The following is a 20790-nucleotide window of genomic DNA, read 5'->3' as shown; positions in this document are numbered from 1 at the left end:
AAGGTCCTAACCCTCAACCAATGGGGATGGAAATTGAGGTAAATGACCCTTGTTCTTAGTGGGACAATGTTGAGGCACATTCTATTAATACCAGGTTCTTCAGAGGGTCTCCAGTGAGATTAAGCCTAGTTTCTACCAAAGCAATTACTTAAATAACACATTTTTCTTGTTTTTTTTTCCCCTTCCCTCTTTCACTGTCTATACCTCATTTCTGTTTCATAGTCTTACCTCCCCCCAAAATTACTAGCACTCAAGTCCTTGCCTCAGGCTCTGCTTTTGGGGATCCCAAAAGAAGAAATCACTTAACTATACAAGAACTTCTTTAGACACAACACGTTACCCTGTGCGGTTTGTACCGGGGCAGTACTGGACTTCTTGCAGTTTCAATGATCCCCACCCTCTGTGCCTGGATACGTGCTGCTCCCTCCGCCTGGCACGCTATTCCTCTCCCTTCCCTGGCTTGCAGTTAGTCATTCCTCAAGACTCAGCTAGGGTATCCACTTCCTTTCGCAGTTTTCACTGTTTAGCCATCTCCTCCCCATCTCCCTCAAGTTAGATTTCCATCCCTCTAATCCTGTAGCACTTGTAAGACTAGTTAACCTCCATCAAATTCATTATCTCTTTTCTCTTTCTTTGTGAGCTTCTGGAGGACTAGCGGCCTACCTAGCAAGGTATTTGGTAAAAAATTAAGTGCTCAATAGAACAGGTAAGAATGTGCAGGCGTGAACTTAGGAACTTCTCATTCCATAAACATTTACTTAGCACTTCCTTTGCCTCAAGCACAATGCTGTATTATGGAGTATGCAAAGATAAAGACCTGACCCTAGGCATAAGGGAGCTCACTGTCAAGTGACGAAAAGAGAAGTAAATAATGCATGATGCATTGCAAATGTTCGGACACGAATGCACAGGTGACAGTGGGGGGACTGCTAAGTCGCTTCAGTCGTGTCCGACTCTGTGCGACCCCATAGACGGCAGCCCACCAGGCTCTCCCGTCCCTGGGATTCTCCAGGCAAGAACACTGGAGCGGGTTGCCATTTCCTTCTCCAGTGCATGAAAGTGAAAAGTGAAAGTGAAGTCGCTCAGTCGTGTCCGACTCTTCGCGATCCCATGGACTGCAGCCTACCAGGGTCCTCCGCCCATGGGATTTTCCAGGCAAGAGTACTGGAGTGGGGTGCCATTGCCTTCTCCGGTGGTGGGGACAGAGCAATTCAATAAAGAATAAGGTTCTAGTTTGGTCTTAGAAGGTAGTTACGGTTAGCAGAAACGGGAAAGAGCACCCTGGTTATTCTGAGAGGTAGACTAGGCTTCCCAAGTGGCTCAGTGGTAAAGAATTTGTCTGCCAAAGCAGGAGACACAGGTTCCAATCTTGAGTCAGGAAGATCCCTGGAGAAGGAAATGGCAACTCGTTCCAGTATTCTTGCCTGGGAAATTCCAAGGACTGAGGGGCCTGATGGGCTACCATCCGTGGCATCTCAAGAGACCTGCATGATTTACCCTTCAAAAACGACTAAACAAGACTAGCGAAACTGAGGAAAGTGAAGCCTTTGCTACAGTTGGGGGCTAATGCTGATGTAGAGAGGCTAGGAGGCCACCCCGTTAGTACTCCACGTGTTTGGGGTGGGATGGGCGCATAATTATTCTCAGGGCTTTCCACTTGAAGACACAAGTTATTCAGCACCTTGATCAGGGCCAGGCACACAGCAGGGAGAAGCGCTGGGAAATTGAGAAATCTGTCCCCAACTCTCAAAGTTGAGCACTAGCCACAGGAAAGCCAGACCATTCAGCTCTTCGGTCAGCACGTGCACCTGCTTGCGCGCCGTGAGAGCGCGACCCCAGAGGACCAAGTCCCCGGCGTCTCAGCGGCGGCCGAGCATGCTCAGTTGTCAGGACGCGGTGGCCGGGTTGCATGGAAAATGCTCCGCGGAGTCCCAGCCGGGCAGAAAGCCCGCCAGGCAAAGGGTTCATCCCGAGGGGGCGGGGCCTCGGACGCACGCTCGCTCCCCCCCCCCCCCCCCGCCACGCGCCACGCGCCACGCGCCGGCCGTCTACACGCCGGCTGCCCGTTGCCCTGGCAACCGTCGCGCAGCGTCTTCCTGAGGGAGCTCCTGTCAGCCGGAGGATCCTGTCGCCCGCTCCCCACGGCCCCGCAATTTTCGCGTGGGCTCAGAGGCGGAACGACAACAAAAAATGGCGGAGCGGAGCCAGACGGCGCCTGAGGCAGGTCTGTGGGGGCGGTCGATCAGGGGGAAGTGCTGAGGCAGCACGACGCTGTCCTGGGCCCCAGGGGACAGGGGACTTGGGCCTGGCGCTACTCCTGAAGAGGCACCCTCTGTGTTTGCGCGGTGAGGTTATGACCTCGGGGTCAAGGGTCAAGGGAGGAGCACACCCCTTTGAGTGTCTGGGCAGAGGCCGCGCAGTCGAGGCGTCGCAGGAGTGTATGAGAGTGTGTGCACTCTTTGGAGTGAACACTGGCTGAGAAAGGGCTGGGACCCCAGGGAAGACGACTCCCCTCCGGAGGGGCACCTGTGATAGGGGCTGATTGTAGGGGGTAGGCTGCATCACAGGAGGGGTTGCACACAATCCTGTTGGCTATGGGAGGGTCCTCTAAAGGGAGAGGGACTCTGATTCTGAGGAGGCAGGTTAAGTAGGAGTGTTACTTTAGTTTCAGGCAGTGCCATGGAAGGGATATATGAGTATTTGTGCTTCAGGGAAGTGTAGTGACTGAGGGTCACCCTGTCACAGAGAAAGTATGCAAATCCTCATATGAGTCCTTAAGAGGACAAGAGGCTTGAGGGGACACCCAGCCCTTCAAAACCCTATCACAGGAGGCTGGAGCCTGAGTGTGGGTGTGTATGGGGTCAGTAATCTTGAAGGTCATTCAGAATTACAAAGGGATGCACATTCACTTTTATGTGGGTGGAAGCTAGTCTTTAAAGTGCAGGGAGACTAACAGGCAAGGAGACCTAGGATTCTGTTCCTGAGGGGACTGCCTTGTTAATTTGGCTAGCTTGGAGAGATAATGTCCTAAGCTTTACAGGGTCATAGAAGAGAGAAAGGGCTTTTACAGTCCTGTGTACGTGGGAGATGGTTTGTCCCTAAGAAGGATTGGGAACTGAAGAACTGGAGCATCAAAGTGATAGCTATGTGTGTGTGTGTGTGTCTGTGTGTGTGTGTGTGTGTGTGTGTGTGTGTGTGTGTGTGTGTGTGTGTGTGTGTATAGAAAAGCAGTGGCTTTGGTGAAATGTATGGTGGTGGGTGATGGAGTGGTATCCATAATTTTGTATATGTGTCCTGATGGGGTATTTTGGTTATAAGAGTGACCACTTTAATTATCCAGCCCTCTGGGGGTAGGGGAGGGAGGTTGTGGTTATGCTATGACCATACAGTGACTGAAACTGGAATCTGTTAAAAAGCCATCAAGAATGATTTAAGAGACCATTTCCTCTTAAGACCTGCATGGTTTGTCTTTCTTTCATGGCATTTCTGTTCTTGCACCAAGTAATTCTTCTACTTATTTTATAGTTTAAGCTCCCTCAACTTGAACATGCTTATTCCCTTTTTCATACTCCACCCAACACATGTTTTAGTGCCAGCTATTCTCTAGGCATCAAATTAAGCACTGAAAACTCCCTGCTTGTGATTCTCTTACCTTATTCTTTTTTCTTTTCTTTCCTCCCATAGATTTACTGCCTTCACACATATAGTTTAATCTATTTAGTATTTTTATTGCTTACTGCCTCATTCCTCTAGAATATAGGATCCATGAAGGCAAGGGTCTGTCTTGTGTTTATTAATTCCATATTCCTAGAACCATACCTTGTGTAGTTATTAATAAATATTTTTTAAATTAATGACTAAATGACCTGATATTGTCTAGATGTTCAAGGAGTTTCTCTGAGGAAGTGAAATTTTACTTGAGATATAATAGAGATTGAATAACTGAAGAGATGGGCAAAGAGTGGTCCAGGAAGAGGGAAACCATGTGCAAATACCCTAAGGTAGGAGGAAACATGATGTATTATATTTAAAGAACTGAAAGGAGACAAGTGTGGCTGCACTTAGGGCAATAGAAAGACAAAAGAGGTAAGCTGAAGCAGATCTTGCAGGGCCTTAAAGGCTAGGATTAGAATTTTGGTCAAAACTCCAAAAATGGAGGGAAGGGATTGAGAAATGTTTAAAAGGCAAAATTAATAGGACTTAGTGAAAGATGGGGATCCAGGGGAAGGATGTATCAAAGTGTACTTCTAATTTTTTAGTTTGTGCAGCTGAATAGTTGGTGATGCCATTATGGAGATAGGGAGTCCTGAAAGGGATCTTGGCTGTGTTTGAGAGGGAAGATCATGTGTTTGGTTTTGGACAAATGGAATCTGAGATATCTTTGAGTTATCCAGTAAGTGGAGAGATTGGCAAGGGAGTTGAAATACAATAAAAGTATGGAGTAGCATGGAGTTAATTCGTGAAACCATGAGTGAGGATGAAATTGCCTAAAGGGAGGGTAAAGAGTGTAAAGAGAAGCAGCTTGGGATGAAGTGTTGAGCAGTTACAGTATTTCAGTGCATTCTAAAGAGATAGAGTAAAGAGAACAGGCAAAAGAATGTTTGTGGCATGTTCAACAGCTTGAATGCTGCCAAGTGATATAAAAAGGAAGACTGAAGAGCTAGATTTAGAGCATACTTAGCATCATTGTTGTTGTTCTTCAGTCACTCAGGCGTGTCTCTTTGTGACCCCTTCAACTGAAGCATGCCAGGCTTCCCCATCCTTCACCATCTCCTGAAGCTTCTTGCTCCAATTTATGTCCATTGAGTCGGTGGTGCCATTCAACCATCTTGTCTCTGTTGTCCCCTTTTCCTCCTGCCTTCAGTCTTTCCCAGCATCATCATCTTTTCTGAGTTAGCTCTTCTCATTAGGTGGCCAAAGGATTAGATTTTCAGCTTCAGCATCAGTCCTTCCAATGAATATTCAGGGTCTATTTCCTTTAGGATTAACTGATTTGATCTCCGTGCAGTCCAAGGGACTCTCAAGAGTCTTCTCCAACACCACAGTTCAAAAGCAACAATTCTTCAGCACTCAGCCTTCTTTATGGTCCAACTCTCACATCCATACATGTCCCTGATAAGAGGAAACTGATGATGGTATGAGCCAAACTAACTTCTAAATCACTAATAACTGGCTCAGTCTTTTTCTTAAGTCAGACTCCTGAGAGAGAATCTAATTGACACACATCACCTTTTCCCACTAGACCATGTCATAGATCACAAACCAGTGTAGGATTGTTTGTCTTTGAATTGGGTGTCCAGCTATTGCTCTCTGGAGACACCTGGTACAAAATATGTATATCTGGTGATTTCTCATCTCAAGAGCAGTAGCTGACATTTATGCAGTGTTTATGTATGAGACATTGTACTAAGTGCTTTAAATGTTTTAATCTACTTCAACATCATAGCTACACTCTAAAGTATTATCTTTATTTAATATGTGAAGAAGTTTTGGCACAGAGAAGTTAAACAACTTGCTCAATCTGCAAATAATTAATGTACAATTACAGTTCTTTGGCTATTTTTGACATTATCTGGATTCATTACTTGGCCTTCTGTTTCTATGGCAACATATTGTATACTGACGAAATAATAGCTATGATGAAAATTCCTTCCCTACAGAAAACTTTCCAAGCTAAGCATACGTTCACAAAGTGAAGTGGAAAGAACTGGGGCTCAAATCCTTGTATAAATCATGTTTCTGTAACTTACTAGATGTGGACCTCAGATTCAAAATTTCTGATCTTAAAGTTTCCTCGTCTGTAAAATGCAGGTAATATTTGCAGTATAGGTGTCTTTGGTAGAGAGAGTGCAGTAAATGGTATTTCCTTAATTCTGCTGAAGTTTGAATACAAAAACTCAGATGTAATATATATTCCCTGGTGGCTCAGAGGTTAAAGCGTCTGCCTGGAATGCAGGAGACCCGGGTTTGATCCCTGGGTTGGGAAGATCCCCCTGGAGAAGGAAATGGCAACCCACTCCAGTACTCTTGCCTGGAGAATCCCATGGAGGGAGGAGCCTGGTAGGCTACAGTCCATGGGGTCGCAAAGAGTCGGACACGACTGAGCGACTTCACTTTCACTTTCACTTATATATGTATGTACTGTACATATACAGTGGAAACAAGAAATAGATTTAAGGGACTAGATCTGATAGAGTGCCTGATGAACTATGGATGGAGGTTCATGACATCGAACAGGAGACAGGGAGCAAGACCATCCCCAAGAAAAAGAAATGCAAAAAAGCAACATGGCTGTCTGAGGAGGCCTTACAAATAGCTGTGAAAAGAAGAGAAGCCAAAAGTAAAGGAGAAAGGAAAGATATACTCATTTGAATGCAGAGTTCCAAAGAAGAGCAAGGAGAGATAAGAAAGCCTTCCTCAATGATCAGTGCAAAGAAATAGAGGAAAACAATAGAATGGGAAAGACTAGAGATCTCTTCAAGTAGAGATACCAAGGGAACATTTCACACAAAGATGGTCTCGATAAAGGACAGAAATGCTATGGGCTTAACAGAAGCAGAAGATATTAAGAAGAGGTGGGAAGAATACACAGAAGAATTGTACAAAAAAGATCTTCACGACCCAGATAATCACGATGGTGTGATCACTCACCTAGAGCCAGACATCCTGAAATGTGAAGTCAAGTGGGCCTTAGGAAGCATCACTATGAACAAAGCTAGTGGAAATGATGGAATTCCAGTTGAGCTATTTCAAATCCTAAAAGACAACACTGTGAAAGTGCTGCATTGTGAAAGTGCTGCACTCAATATGACAGCAAATTTGGAAAACTCAGCAGTGGCCACAGGACTGAAAAAGGTCAGTTTTCATTCCAATCCCAAAGAAAGGCAATGTCAAAGAATGCTCAAACTACTGCACAATTGCACTCATCTCACACACTAGGAAAGTAATGCTCAAAATTCTCCAAGCCAGGCTTCAGCAATACATGAACCGTGAACTTCCAGATGTTCAACCTGGTTTTAGAAAAGGCAGAGGACCAGAGATCAAATTGCTAACATCTGTTGGATCATGGAAAAAGCAAGAGAGTTCCAGAAAAACATCTATTTCTGCTTTATTGACTATGCCAAAGCCTTTGCCTATGTGGATCACAATAAACTGTGGAAAATTCTGAAAGAGATGGGAATACCAGACCACCTGACCTGCCTCTTGAGAAATCTGTATCAGGTCAAGAAGCAGCAGTTAGAACTGGACATGGAGCAACAGACTTTTTCCAAATTAGGAAAGGAGTACATCAAGTCTGTATATTGTCACCCTGCTTATTTAACTTCTATGCAGCGTACATCATGAGAAACACTGGGCTGGAAGAAGCACAAGCTGGAATCAAGATTGCCAGGAGAACTATCAATAACCTCAGATATGCAGATGACACCACTCTTATAGCAGAAAGTGAAGAACTAAAAAGCCTCTTGATGAAAGTGAAAGAGGAGAGTGAAAATGTTAGTTTAAAGTGCAACATTCAGAAAAAAAGATCATGGCATCCAGTCCCATCACTTCGTGGCAAATAGATGGAGAAACAGTGGAAACAGTGGTGGACTTTATTTTTTGGGGCTCCAAAATCACTGCAGATGGTGATTGAAGCCATGAAATTAAAAGACACTTACTCCTTGGAAGGAAAGTTATGACCAACCTAGACATCATATTAAAAAGCAGAGACATACTTTGCCAACAAAGGTCTGTCTAGTCAAGGCTATGGTTTCACCAGTAGTCATGTATTGATGTGAGAATTGGACTATAAAGAAAGCTGAGAGCTGAAGAATTGATGCTTTTGAACTGTGGTGTTGGAGAAGCCACTTGAGAGTCCCTTGGTCTGCAAGGAGATCCAACCAGTCCATCCTAAAGGAGATCAGTCCTGGGTGTTCATTGGAAGGACTGATGTTGAAGCTGAAACTCCAATACTTTGGCCACCTGATGCGAAGAGCTTACTCATTTGAAAAGACCCTGATGCTGGTAAAGATTGAGGGAAGGAGGAGAAGGGGACCATAGAGGATGAGATGGTTGGGTGGTATCACCGCATCAATGGACATGAGTTTTAGTAAACTCTTGGAGTTGGTGATGGACAGGGAGGCCTGGCATGTTGCAGTCCATGGGGTCACAAAGAGTCAGACACGACTTAGTGACTGAACTTATCTGAACTGAACTGATGTACTTTACAAATAAAATCATGCTTTAAACATACAGTGATTGGTATGAAACATTTCTTTTCATTTTCTTCATTAGCACAATTGATATTCTATCAGAATAAAGGCAGACATCAAATTTTGGAAAATATAGAATTGTTAGCTAAACTGTGTGTGATGGACAAGTCTCTGTATAAGGTGAATTTTGAGGAATTTCCTGAAGGAGCGAAGAGATACATACTTTTTTAAAGCATGCGGGTGTCTCCATAAATGGCTTCCTTGGTGGCTCAGACAGTAAAGACTGTCTGCAATGCAGGAGACTGTGATTCAGTCCCTGGGTTGGGAAAATCCATGGCTATGCACGCCATTATTCTTGCCTAGAGAATCCGTCTAGCAGGCTATAGTCCATGGGGTTGCAAAGAGTAGAACGTGATCGAGGGATAAGTACACACCCAGTTCTATAAGATGGTCAGATTTCCAGAAGGAATTTTCTCTTGTAAATATTATACTTTAAAATAAGGACATTGTTTAGAATTTTTCTTCCTATCCAAAAATTTGACTATTAATAACTCTACAAAGATACTTTATTGATAACTAAAGGTAGAGGTATTAGTCTCAGGCTAGATTGTACCCGCTTCAGTTTCTCAGAGTCTTCTGCCTTTCTAGCTATCATTAAGAAAGCTTTTGTTCTAAGTACCTGCTAAAATAATTGGTTTTCTTTTATTGCCAAGTTTGTTGGGTATTTTTTTGGCCAATGTACAGCAGAAATTTTAGAATGATGCAGTCTGTTAAAGTGACCTGAACCTTGATCACTTTTTCTGTGAACAAAATGGGTTGTTTTTAAAAAGCAGCTTTACATTATCTGAAATTATCTATAGACAGAATATTGAAAATTTTAAAACCCTTAGAAATGAGAATAATGTTTTCTATCTTTTTTAAATAGTTGGGCAAAGTATATGTTTTTTTGACTTTAGTTTCCTTATTTGTAAATTTGGGATAGTAACACCTACTTTTCAGGTGACAGAGATACCGTATGGAAAGTGCAGAATGTTTATACCCTCAAAGAAATGATAGCTTAGTTGGTGAGTGTACATGTATGTGTGTGTGTATGTGTTTGTGTGCCTTTTCCTAAAGACTTACTAGTAAAATCACCTTTAAAAGAAGAGGAAATCCAGGTTTACAGTCTCTTATAGGGTAGCCTTGCATGCAAATATGTTTCAGAATTCAGATTATTTTTTATTATGGAAAGGCAGTATTGTGTTATGTAATGGCTTATATACCTATGCATTTCTTATGTACTGTTTGTTACAAAACACTTCCAGTGAAGTATGGGAAAGTGCCCTATAATCAAACACATTAATTATATTCACACCAATTGAATTAAATGTATGAATAGCTTCACATCAGTTTAAGTTTTACTAGCAGATTAGTTTTGGCACTAAAGTTGTGAACAAAAATGACTATTTTTAGAGACTTAAGGATTTTGGAATTATAGAAGAGGGACTGTGGACTGATATAATTTTATCCTTTTTAAGATGGTGCACTGGGACGACCCAGAGGGATGGTACAGGGAGGGAGGAGGGATGGGGGTTCAGGATGGGGAACACGTGTATACCTGTGGCAGATACATGTTGATGTATGGGAAAACCAGTACAATATTGTAAAGTAATTAACCTCCAATTAAAATAAATAAATTTATTTAAAAAACAAAATTTTAAAATTTCAGGTTATTTTTTGTCATGTTTTTATCTTTTGTAACATCATTGTGCTGAGCTTTATGAAAAATCCCAAAAGTTTTGGAACAGAAAACACCTTTTGTTTCCATGATGTTTACGTGCTTATTTCTTCTAAGGAACTCTGATAATATCTGTATTTCTGAGATCTACGAATGTTGCATTTGGCTTCAGTTTCAGTATCTTGGGCTTCCCTGGTAGCTCAGCTGGTAAAGAATCTACCTGCAATGCTGGAGATCCTGGTTCTATTCCTGGTTTGGGAAGATCCCCTGGAGAAGGGATAGGCTACCAACTCCAGTATTCTTGGGCTTCCCAGGTGGCTCAGCTGGTAAAGATTCAGCCTTCAATGCGGGAGACCTGGGTTTGATCCCTGGGTTGGGAAGATCCCCTGGAAAAGGGAAAGACTACCTACTTCATTATTCTGGCCTGGAGAATTCTGTCCAGTCCAGTCCATGGGGTTGCAAAAAGTCGGACATGACTGAGTGACCTTCACTTTCACTTTCAGTATCTTGGCTCAGGGTCATTTTCAAGGAGAGATACTAGAGAACTATAGCATTCAGTTAGAAGGATGCTAATACTTTGATACATATTCTTAACAAAATCATAGCTTTATCTTCAAATCATTTAAGAACAGCACAGTCTTCTATGAGTTTCAGAATATTTGTATTAATTGTTAAATTTCACCAATGGAGCAAGTGTTAATTTTAGTATTGATTTAAGAAGAATTTTCATTCTTAACAGAATTTGATTTTTTTGATAATAAAAAATTATCTCAACTATGAAAGCTTGTGATAATTCATTAATGATTTTTACCATATGGGAATATGATAATTTTTACTTTTTATATACTCCATTTATTTAATGGGTTCAGAGAAATTTTTCTTTTTTTTTGCAAACTGTAAAGGGAGAAGTTTTTATTTGTCATATATTTTTGAGAAATATTGATTGTGAATATTTGACTCTAAATAAACTTTCAAAATAATGTACTTACATGTCAATTGAAGGAAAGCAAAGCAAGCAAATGCAAAGATGCCTAGAATTTTATATAAGAATAAAAATTTTTATGTAGGATTGGAAATTCCTAAATAAAAACTTTCAACAATGTTATGGAAAAATACCTGAGATTTGTTGTAAAGGAATGGGAAAAACAATCTGCCAACCATTACAGTTTACTTGCCTTTTTTCAGAAGTCTTAGAAATCATTCATTTGAAGATATTAATCTCTATGTCAGACTTTGCAGAAGAAATCACTATGCTGTGGACTATGTTATTAATTTTAAAAATTACTCATTCATATTTCTGTTTTTGTTCCAGTACCATAGTGTTTTGGTGACTTTAGCTTTGTAGTATAGTCTGAGTTCAGGGAGTCTGATTCCTTCAGTTGTGTTTTTCTTTCTTGAAACCATCTTTGCTGTTCAGGGTCTTTAGTACTTCCATACAAATTGTAAAATTTTTTGTTCTAATTCTGTGAATAATGCCATTGGTAATTTGCTAAGGATTGCATTGAATCTACAGCTTCCTTTGGGTAGTAAAGTCATTTTCACAATGTTGATTCTTCCAGTCCAAGAACATGGTATATCTATCTGTGTCATCTTGATTTCTTTCATTAGTATCTTATAGTTTGCTAAGTACAAGTCCTTTGCCTCCTTAGGTAGGTTCATTCCTAGGTATTTTATTCTTTTTGTTGTGATGGTAAGTGGGATCATTTCCTTGGTTTCTGTTACTGATCTTTCATTGTTAGTATATAGGAAAGCAAGAGATTTCTGTGTCTTAATTTAACTTTATTAAATTCATTGATTAGCTCTAGTAGTTTTCTAGTAGCATCTTTAGGATATTCTATGTATAATATCATGTCTCTGCAAACAGTGACAGTTTTACTTCTTCTTTTCCAATTTGTATTCCTTTTATTTCTTTTTCTTCTCTGATTGTTGCGGCTAGGACTTTCCAAATTATGTTGAACAAGAGTGGCAAGAGAGGGTATCCTTGTCTAGTTTCTGATCTTAGAGGAAGTGCTTTCAGATGTTCATTGTTAAGAATAATATTTGCTTCTGGTTCAAGATGGCAGAGTAGAAGGACATACACTCATCTCCACCTATGAGAGCACCAAAATTGCAACTAGCTGTTGAACAACCATCAATAAGAGGACACTGGAACCCACCCAAAAAAGATACCCCACATCCAATGGCAAAGAAGAAGCTTCAGTGAGATGGTAGGTGGGGTGTAATCACAATAAAATTGAATACCATACTCGTTGGGTGGGTGACCCACAGACTGGAGAACAATAATACCAAAGAACTTCTTATGCTATTGTTCTGAACCCCACGTCAGGTTACCCAGCCTGGGGATCCGGCAAAGGGACTGGGAATCCCCAAGGAATCTGGCCTTGACAGGCAGCAATATTTGCTTTTAGGCCCTCCAGAGGACTGAGGGAAACAGAGACTCAAGTCTTAGAGGGCACAAACAAAATTTTCATGCACCAGGACTCAGAGGAGAGGAGCAGTGACCCCACAGCAGACTGAATCAAAACCTTACCAGACAAGCAAAAGTTAAGAGAATTCAACACCATTAAACCAGCTTTATAATAGATGTTAAAGGAACTTCTCTAGGCAGGAAACACAAGACAAGGAAAAGGCCTACAGAAAATAAACCCAAAACAATTAAGAAAGTGGTAATAGAATAATACAGATTAATAATTACCTTGAATGTTAATGAATTAAATACAGGAACCAAAAGACATAGTCTGCCTGGATGGATGAAAACATGTACGTATTTGGACTTCCTCTTACACATCACTCTGCTTGACTCCCTCAGATTGTATGTAATTACATCTCACATGCTAGTAAAGTAAGGCTCAAAATTCTCCAAGCCAGACTTTAGCAATGCATGAACCGTGAACTCCCTGATGTTTAACCTGGTTTTAGAAAAGGCAGAGGAACCAGAGATCAAATTGCCAACATCCGCTGGATCATGGAAAAAGCAAGAGAGTTCCAGAAAAACATCTACTTCTGCTTTATTGACTATGCCAAAGCCTTTGACTGTGTGGATCACAATAAACTGTGGAAAATCCTGAAAGAGATGGGAATACCAGACCGCCTAACCTGCCTCTTGAGAAACCTGTATGCAGGTCAGGAAGCAGCAGTTAGAACTGGACATGGAACAACAGACTGGTTCCAAATAGGAAAAGGAGTACGTCAAGGCTGTATATTGTCACCCTGCTTATTTAACTTATATGCAGAGTACATCATGAGAAAAGCTGGACTGGAAGAAGCACAAGCTGGAATCAAGATTGCCGGAAGAAATATCAGTAACCTCAGATATGCAGATGACACCACCCTAATGGCAGAAAGTGAAGAGGAACTAAAGAGCCTCTTGATGAAAGTGAAAGAGGAGAGTGAAAAAGTTGGCTTAAAGCTCAACATTCAGAAAACGAAGATCATGGCATCTGGTCCCATCACTTCATGGCAAATAGATGGGGAAACAGTGGAAACAGTGGCTGACTTTATTTTGGGGGGCTCCAAAATCACTGCAGATGGTGACTGCAGCCATGAAATTAAAAGACACTTACTCCTTGGAAGAAAAGTTATGACCAACCTAGATAGTATATTCAAAAGCAGAGACATTACTTTGCCGAAAAAGGCAGAGACATTACTTTGCCGACAAAGGTCTGCCTAGTCAAGGCTATGATTTTTCCTGTGGTCATGTATGGATGTGAGAGCTGGACTGTGAAGAAGGCTGAGCACCGAAGAATTATTGCGTTTGAACTGTGGTGTTGGAGAAGACTCTTGAGGGTCCCTTGGACTGCAAGGAGATCCAACCAGTCCATTCTGAAGGAGATCAGCCCTGGGATTTCTTTGGAAGGAATGATGCTAAAGCTGAAGCTCCAGTACTTTGGCCACCTCATGCGAAGAGTTGACTTATTGGAAAAGGCTCTGATCCTGGGAGAGATTGGGGGCAGGAGGAGAAGGGGACGACAGAGGATGAGATGGTTGGATGGCATCACAGACTCGATGGGTGTGAGTCTGAGTGATCTTCAGGAGTTGGTGATGGACAGGGAGGCCTGGCGTGCTGTGATTCATGGGGTCACAAAGAGTTTGACATGACTGAGCAACTGAACTGAACTGAACTGAAATTAATCATGTTCCCTTTATGGCTTGCAATTGTAATTACTTTTATTTTTTGTCTGGCTATTGACTATGAAAACTGGTAAACACCTTTTACATTGTGACTATAACTGCTGCTGCTAAGTCGCTTCAGTTGTGTCCAACTCTGTGCGATGCCATAGATGGCAGCCCACCAGGCTCCGCCATCCCTGGGATTCTCCAGGCAAGAATACTGGAGTGACTATAACTATTACTCACTTAATACCATTGTATCATGTTTGGTCAACAGAAAATTAATAGAACTCTGTATCACTAAAAAGGTGAAAGTGAAAGTCACTCAGTCCTGTCTGACTTTTTGTGACCCCATGGACTGGGGAAATAGACTCTTGGAGGGCACAGACAAAACTTTGTACACACCAGGATCCAGGAGAAAGGAGCAGTGACCCCCACAAGAGGTTGAGCCAGACTTGCCTGTGAATATCCAGGAGTCTCCAGTGGCAGCATGGGTCGACAGTGTCCTGCCACTGGGTCAGGGGCACTGAATACAACAGTCCTAGGAGCCCTGGTGGATGCTGGCATAAGTCCTTTTGAAGAAGGTCACCATTACTGCTATTACTTCTACCATAGTTTGGCCTCAGGCCAGACTACAGGGAGGGAACACAGCCCCATCAATTAACAGAATATTGGATTAAAGATTTACTGAGCATGGCGCCACCCATCAGAGCAGACCCAGACTTCCTCACAGCCAGTCCCTCCTATCAGGATGCTTCCACAAGCCTCTTATCCTTATCCATCATCAGGACAGACAGAATGAAAACTGCAACCACAGAAAACAAACCAAACTGATCACATGGATCACAGCCTCATTTAATTCAATGAAACTATGAGCCCTGCCACGTAAGGCCACCCAAGATGGATGGGTCATGATGGAGAGTTCTGATAAAATGTGGTCCACTGGAGAAGAGAATGGCAAACCCCTTCAGTTTTGCCTTGAGAACTCCATGAACAGTATGAAAAGGCAAAAAGATATGACACTGAAAGATGAACTCCTCAGTCAGTAGGTGCCCATATGCTACTAGAGAAGAGTGGAGAAATAGTTCAGGAAAGAATGAAGAGGCTGAGCCAAAGCAAAAGTAACCACTCAGTTTTGAATGTGGCTGGTGATGGAAGTCTGATGCTGTAAAGAACAATATTGCATAGGAACCTGGAATGTTAGGTCCATGAGTCAAGGTAAATTGGAAGTGGTCAAACAGGAGATGGTAAGAATGAACATTGACATTTTAGGAATCAGTGAACTAAGATGGACAGAAAGGGGTGAATTTAATTCAGATGACCATTACATCTACTACTGTGGGCAAGAATCCCTTAGAAGAAATGGAGTAGTCCTCATAGTCAACAAAAGAGTATGAAATGCAGTACTTGGATGCAGTCTCAAAAACAACAGAATGATCTCTGTTCGTTTCCAAGGCAAACCATTCAGTATCACAGTAATCCAAGTCTATGCCTCAGTCACTGAATAAGCTGAAGTTGAATGGTTCTATGAAGACTTACAAGACCTTTTAGAACTAACACCAAAAAAAGATGTCTTTTTCATCATAGGGAACTGGAATGCAAAACTGGGAAGTCAAGCGATACCTGGTGTAAAAGGCAAGTTTGGGCCTTGGAGTACAAAATGAAGCAGTGCAAAGGCTAACAGAGTTTTGCCAAGAGAACGCACTGGTTGTAGAAAACACCCTCTTCCAACAACACAAGAGACGACTTTACACACGGACATCACCAGATGGTCAATACTGAAATCAGATTGATTATGTTCTTTGCAGCTGAAGATGGAGAAGCTCTATACAGTCAGCAAAAACCAGCCTGGGAGCTGACTGTGGCTCAGATCATGAACTCCTTATTGCAAAATTCAGACTTAAATGGAAGAAAGTAGGGAAAACCACTAGACCATTCAGGTATGACCCAAATCAAATCTCTTACAATTATACAGTGGAAGTGACAAATAGATTCAAGATATTAGATCCATTAGACAGAATGCATGAAGAACTATGGACAGAGGTTTGTAACATTGTATAGGAGGTGGTAATCAAAACCATCCCCAAGAAAAAGAAATGAGAAAGGGCAAAATGTCTCTTTGAGGAGGGCTTACAAATAGTTGAGAAAAGAGGAGAAGCAAAAGGTGAAGGAGAAAAGGAATGATATCTCTATCTGAATGAAGTTAAGTTCAGTTCAGTCACTCAGTCGTGTCCAACTCTTTGTGACCCTGTGGACTGCAGCACGCCAGGCCTCCCTGTCCATCACCAACTCCTGGAGTTTACTCAAACTCATGTTCATTGAGTTGATGATGCCATCCAACCATCTCATACTCTCCTCCTTGTCCCCTTCTCCTCCCACCTTCAATCTTTCCCAGCATCAGAGTCTTTTCAAATGAGTCAGCTTTTTGCATCAGGTGGCCAAAGTACTGGAGTTTCATTTTCAGCATCAGCCCTTCCAATGATTATTCAGGGCTGATTTCCTTTAGGATGGACTGATTGGATTTCCTTGCAGTCCAAGGGATTCTCAAGAGTCTTCTCCAACACCACAGTTCAAAAGCATCAGTTCTTCAGTGCTCAGCTTTCTTTATAGTCCAGTTCTCACATCCATACATGACTACTGGAAAAACAATAGTGTTGACTAGACGGACCTTTGTTGGCAAAGTAATGTCTCTTCTATAGAATACAAGACGGTATAAGAAAGCCTTCCTAAGTGACCAATGCAAAGAAACAGAGTAAAGCAGAAGAATGGGAAAGACTAGAGGTCTCTTCAAGAAAATTAGAGACACCAAGGGAAAATTTCATGCAAAGGTGGGTACAATAAAGGACAGAAATGGTATGAACCTAACAGAAGCAGAAGATATTAAGAAGAGGTGGCAACAAGACACAAAAGAACTATACAAAAAGATCTTCATGACCCAGATAACCACAGTGGTGTGATCACTCACCTGGAGCCAGACATCCTAGAGTCTGAAGTCATTGGGCCTTAGGAAGCATCACTATGAACAAAGCTAGTAGAGGTGATGGAATTCCAGGTTAGCTTTTTCACATCCTAAAAGATTATGCTGTGAAAGTGCTGCACTCAATATGCCAACAGATTTGGAAAACTCACTAGTGATCACAGGACTGGAAGAGGTCAGTTTTTATTCCAATCCCAAAGAAAGTCAGTGCCAAAAAATGTTCAGACTACTACACAATTGCATTCTTTTCACATGGTAGCAAAAGAATGCTAAAAATTCTCCAAGCTAGGCTTCAACAGTAAGTGAACCAAGAACTTCCAGATGTTCAAGCTGGATTTAGAAAATGAGGAACCAGAGATCACATTGCCAGCATCTGTTGGATGAGAGAAAAAGCAAGAGAATTCCAGAAAAACATCTACTTCTGATTCATTGACTATGCTAAAGCCTTTGACTGTGTGGATCACAACAAACTGTGGAAAATTCTTCAAGAGATGGGAAGAACAGACCTCCTTACCAGCCTCCTGGGAAAACTTATGCAGGTCAAGAAGCAACAGTTCGAACCAGATAGGGAACAATGGACTGGTTCTAAATTGGGAAAGGCGTACTTCAATGCTGTATATTGTCACCCTGCTCATTTAACTTATATGCAGAATACATCATGTGAAATGCCAGGCTGGAGAAAGCACAAGCTGGAATCAAGATTTCCAGAAGAAATATCAATAACATCAGATATGCAGATGACACCACCTATATGGCAGAAAGGGAAGAGGAACTAAAGAGCCTCTTGATGAAAGTGAAGGAGGAGAGTGAAAAAGCTGGCTTAAAACTCAACGTTCAAAAAGCTAAGATCATGGCATCTGTTCCCATCACTTCATGGCAAATAGATGGGGAAACAATGGAAACAGTGACAGACTTTATTTTCTTGGACTCCAAAATCACTGCAGATGGTGACTGCAGCCACAAAATTAAAACACACTTGCTCCTTGGAAGAAAAGCTATGACCAACCTACATAGCATATTAAAATGCAGTGACATTACTTTGCCAACATTGGTCTGTCTAGCCAAAGCTATGGTTTTTCTAGTGGCCATGTATGGATTGAGAGTTAGATCATAAAGAAAACTGAGCACTGAAGAACTGATGCTTTTGAACTTTGGTGTTGGAGAAGACTCTTGAACTCAGAAGACTGCAAGGAGATTAAACCAGTCAATCCTAAAGGAAATCAGTCCTGAATATTTGTTGGAAGGACTGATGCTGAGGCTGAAGCTCCAATTCTTTGGCCATCTGATCCAAAGAACTGATCCATTGGAAAATACCCCGATTCTGGGAATGATTAGAGGCGCGAGGAGAAGGGACATTGGAAAATGAGGTTGTTGGATGGCATCACTAACTTGATGGACATGAGTTTGAGCAAGCTCCGGGAGTTGGTGATGGACAGGGAAGCCTGCCGTGCTACAGTCCATGGTGTCGCAGTGTTGGACGTAACTGAGCAACTGAACTGAACTGCACTGTCCTAGCCTTCCAGGCTTGTCTGTCCATGGAATTCTCTAGGCCAGAATACTGGAGTAGGTTGCTGTTCCTTTCTCCAGAGGATCTTCCCAACACAGTAATCAAACTGGTTTCTCCTGCATTGCAGGTGGATTGCTTACCATCTGAGTCACCAGGGAAGCCCCCTGTAAGTAGGATTTAATAGAAAAACCTGTTATCACTTTTTAACATGCAGATGCATATCAGAATTATCTTGAAAGTTTTTGAAAAATACAAATGCTCAGGTAGTGCTTGTTTTCTCATCATGTTCTAATGAGCAGTCATGTTTAAAAACATCTGGACTATGTGATGATCTTTTACTTTTATCTAGTTTGTTTTTCTTTTTATATTTCATACTCAGTACTCTCATTTCATTTAGTTTATGTTCTCCAATTTCTCCGTCTCTTTTTTTTGATGTTCTTTCTCAAGCCTTTATCAAGTGTAGTAGAAAAACTTTTGTATAAATATATATATATATGTATAATATACATTTTAGAAAACTTATGAATTTTTGCTGAACTCAAACAATTATGACATTTTGATTCCACTTGTTTAACTTAGTCTGAATAGAATGCTAGACTTCTAATTAAAAATAGATATGCAACAAACAACAAAGGTTTACTATATACCATAGTCACTATCTTGTAATAACCTATGATGGAAACTAATTTGAAAAATAATATCTGTGTATTTGTTTAACTGAATAACCTTGCTGTGCACCTGTAACATTGTAAGTCAACTATACTTCAATAAAAAAAAATATATTTTAAAGAAAGTTATGTTCTGATAGGAAACAATCAAAGATAAGCTTGTGCTTCATTATTTTGTAACATTTAAATCACTTTTTAAAATATTTGAATAAAAATAATATTTACTATGGGTTTATCATATATGAATTGACTTTATTATGTTGAAGTAGGTTTCCTCTATATCCCCTTTCTGGAGTGTTTTTGTTGTAAATAAGTGTCGAATTTTGTCAGAAGCTTTTTCTGCATTTATTCAGGTTATCATCAGGCTTTTATTGTTCAGTTTGTTAATGTCTTATGTCACATTGATTAATTTGCATATATTGAAGAATCCTTGCATCCCTGTGAAAAATCCTACTTGATCATGGTGTGTGGTCCTTTGAATGTGTTGTTGGATTGAGTTTACTAGTATTTTGTTGAGGATTTTTGCATCTATGTTCATTAGTGATATTGACCTATAATTTTCTTTTTTGTGATATCTTTGTCTAGTTCTGGTATGAGAGTGACGGTGGTCTTATAGAAAGATCCTGGGAGTGTTCCTTCCTCTGCAATCTTTTGGAAGAGTTTGAGAAGGATAGGTGTTAACTCTTCTCTAAATGTTTGATAGAATTTTCCTGTGAAGCTGTCTGGTCCTGGACTTTATTTGTTGGAAGTTTTTAAATTAAAATTTTGATTTTAGTGCTTAGAAAAATAGTGGCAAGAGTAGACATTCTTATCTTGTTCCTGATCTTAGAAGAAATGCTTTGAATTTTTCACCATTGAGAATGATATTTGCTGTGAGTTTATTGTATAATGCCTTTATTACATTGGCATAAGTTCTATTTATGCCCACTTTCTGGAGAGGGTTTTTCTTTTTATCATAAATGAGTGTTGAATTTTTGTCAAACACCTTTTCTCTGAAGAAGAGCTAGTGGATACATTGTTGGTGGAAGTGTAAATTGGTGCAGCCACTATAGAAAACAATTTGGAGGTTTTAAAAAAATCTAAAAATAGAACTACCACATGACCCATCAATTTCTGTCCTGGCTATAAATCTGAAAGAAACAAAAGTGCTAATTTGAAGATACATGCACCCCAATGTTCACAGAAGCATTATTTACAATTAGCAAGATATGGAAGCCACAGATGAATGGATGAAGAAGTGATACACATATACACATACACCCACACAGTGGGATACGACTCAGCCATAAAAATGAAATTTTGCCATTTACAGCAACATGGATGCATGAGTGGACTTGGAGAGCATTACACCAATTGAAATGCATCAGAGAAGGATAAAAGTGTATGATACCACTTGTCTTAGGAATATAGAAAATACAGCAAAGTAGTGAGTGTAACAGAAAAGAAGCAGACTCATAGATACAGAGAACAAAGTTGTGGTTACTAGTGGGAGAGGGAAGTGGGAGGGGCAATATAGGGTTAGGAGGTGCAAACCATTAGGTATAAAATAAACAACAAGGATATATTTTTCAACGTGTGAAATATAGCAAATATTTCATAATTATTATAAATGGAGTATA

General features: G+C 40.9%; 1 protein-coding gene and 1 non-coding gene across 3 annotated transcripts in view; both read left to right on the top strand.

Moving 5' to 3' along the window:
* Nucleotides 1–2080: 2080 nt before the first annotated feature.
* The window catches only part of AGBL4 (AGBL carboxypeptidase 4), a 1492749-nt gene continuing 1474039 nt past the window's right edge, over nt 2081–20790 (top strand). For both annotated transcript variants that reach the window (XM_060408815.1, XM_060408814.1), the window contains exon 1: nt 2081–2224. In XM_060408815.1, coding sequence (XP_060264798.1) covers nt 2191–2224 — 34 coding nt within the window. In that variant the 5' untranslated portion in view covers nt 2081–2190. The remainder of the gene's footprint in view (nt 2225–20790) is intronic.
* On the top strand, nt 5915–5986 carry TRNAS-GGA (transfer RNA serine (anticodon GGA)). The gene has a single exon. It is a non-coding gene; the product is annotated as a tRNA-Ser (tRNA).

Source organism: Ovis aries, chromosome 1, assembly GCF_016772045.2.
Source record: "Ovis aries strain OAR_USU_Benz2616 breed Rambouillet chromosome 1, ARS-UI_Ramb_v3.0, whole genome shotgun sequence".
Lineage (NCBI taxonomy): Eukaryota > Metazoa > Chordata > Mammalia > Artiodactyla > Bovidae > Ovis > Ovis aries.
The sequence above is the reverse complement of the archived record's forward strand: the minus strand, read 5'-3'. Positions and strand labels throughout refer to the sequence as shown.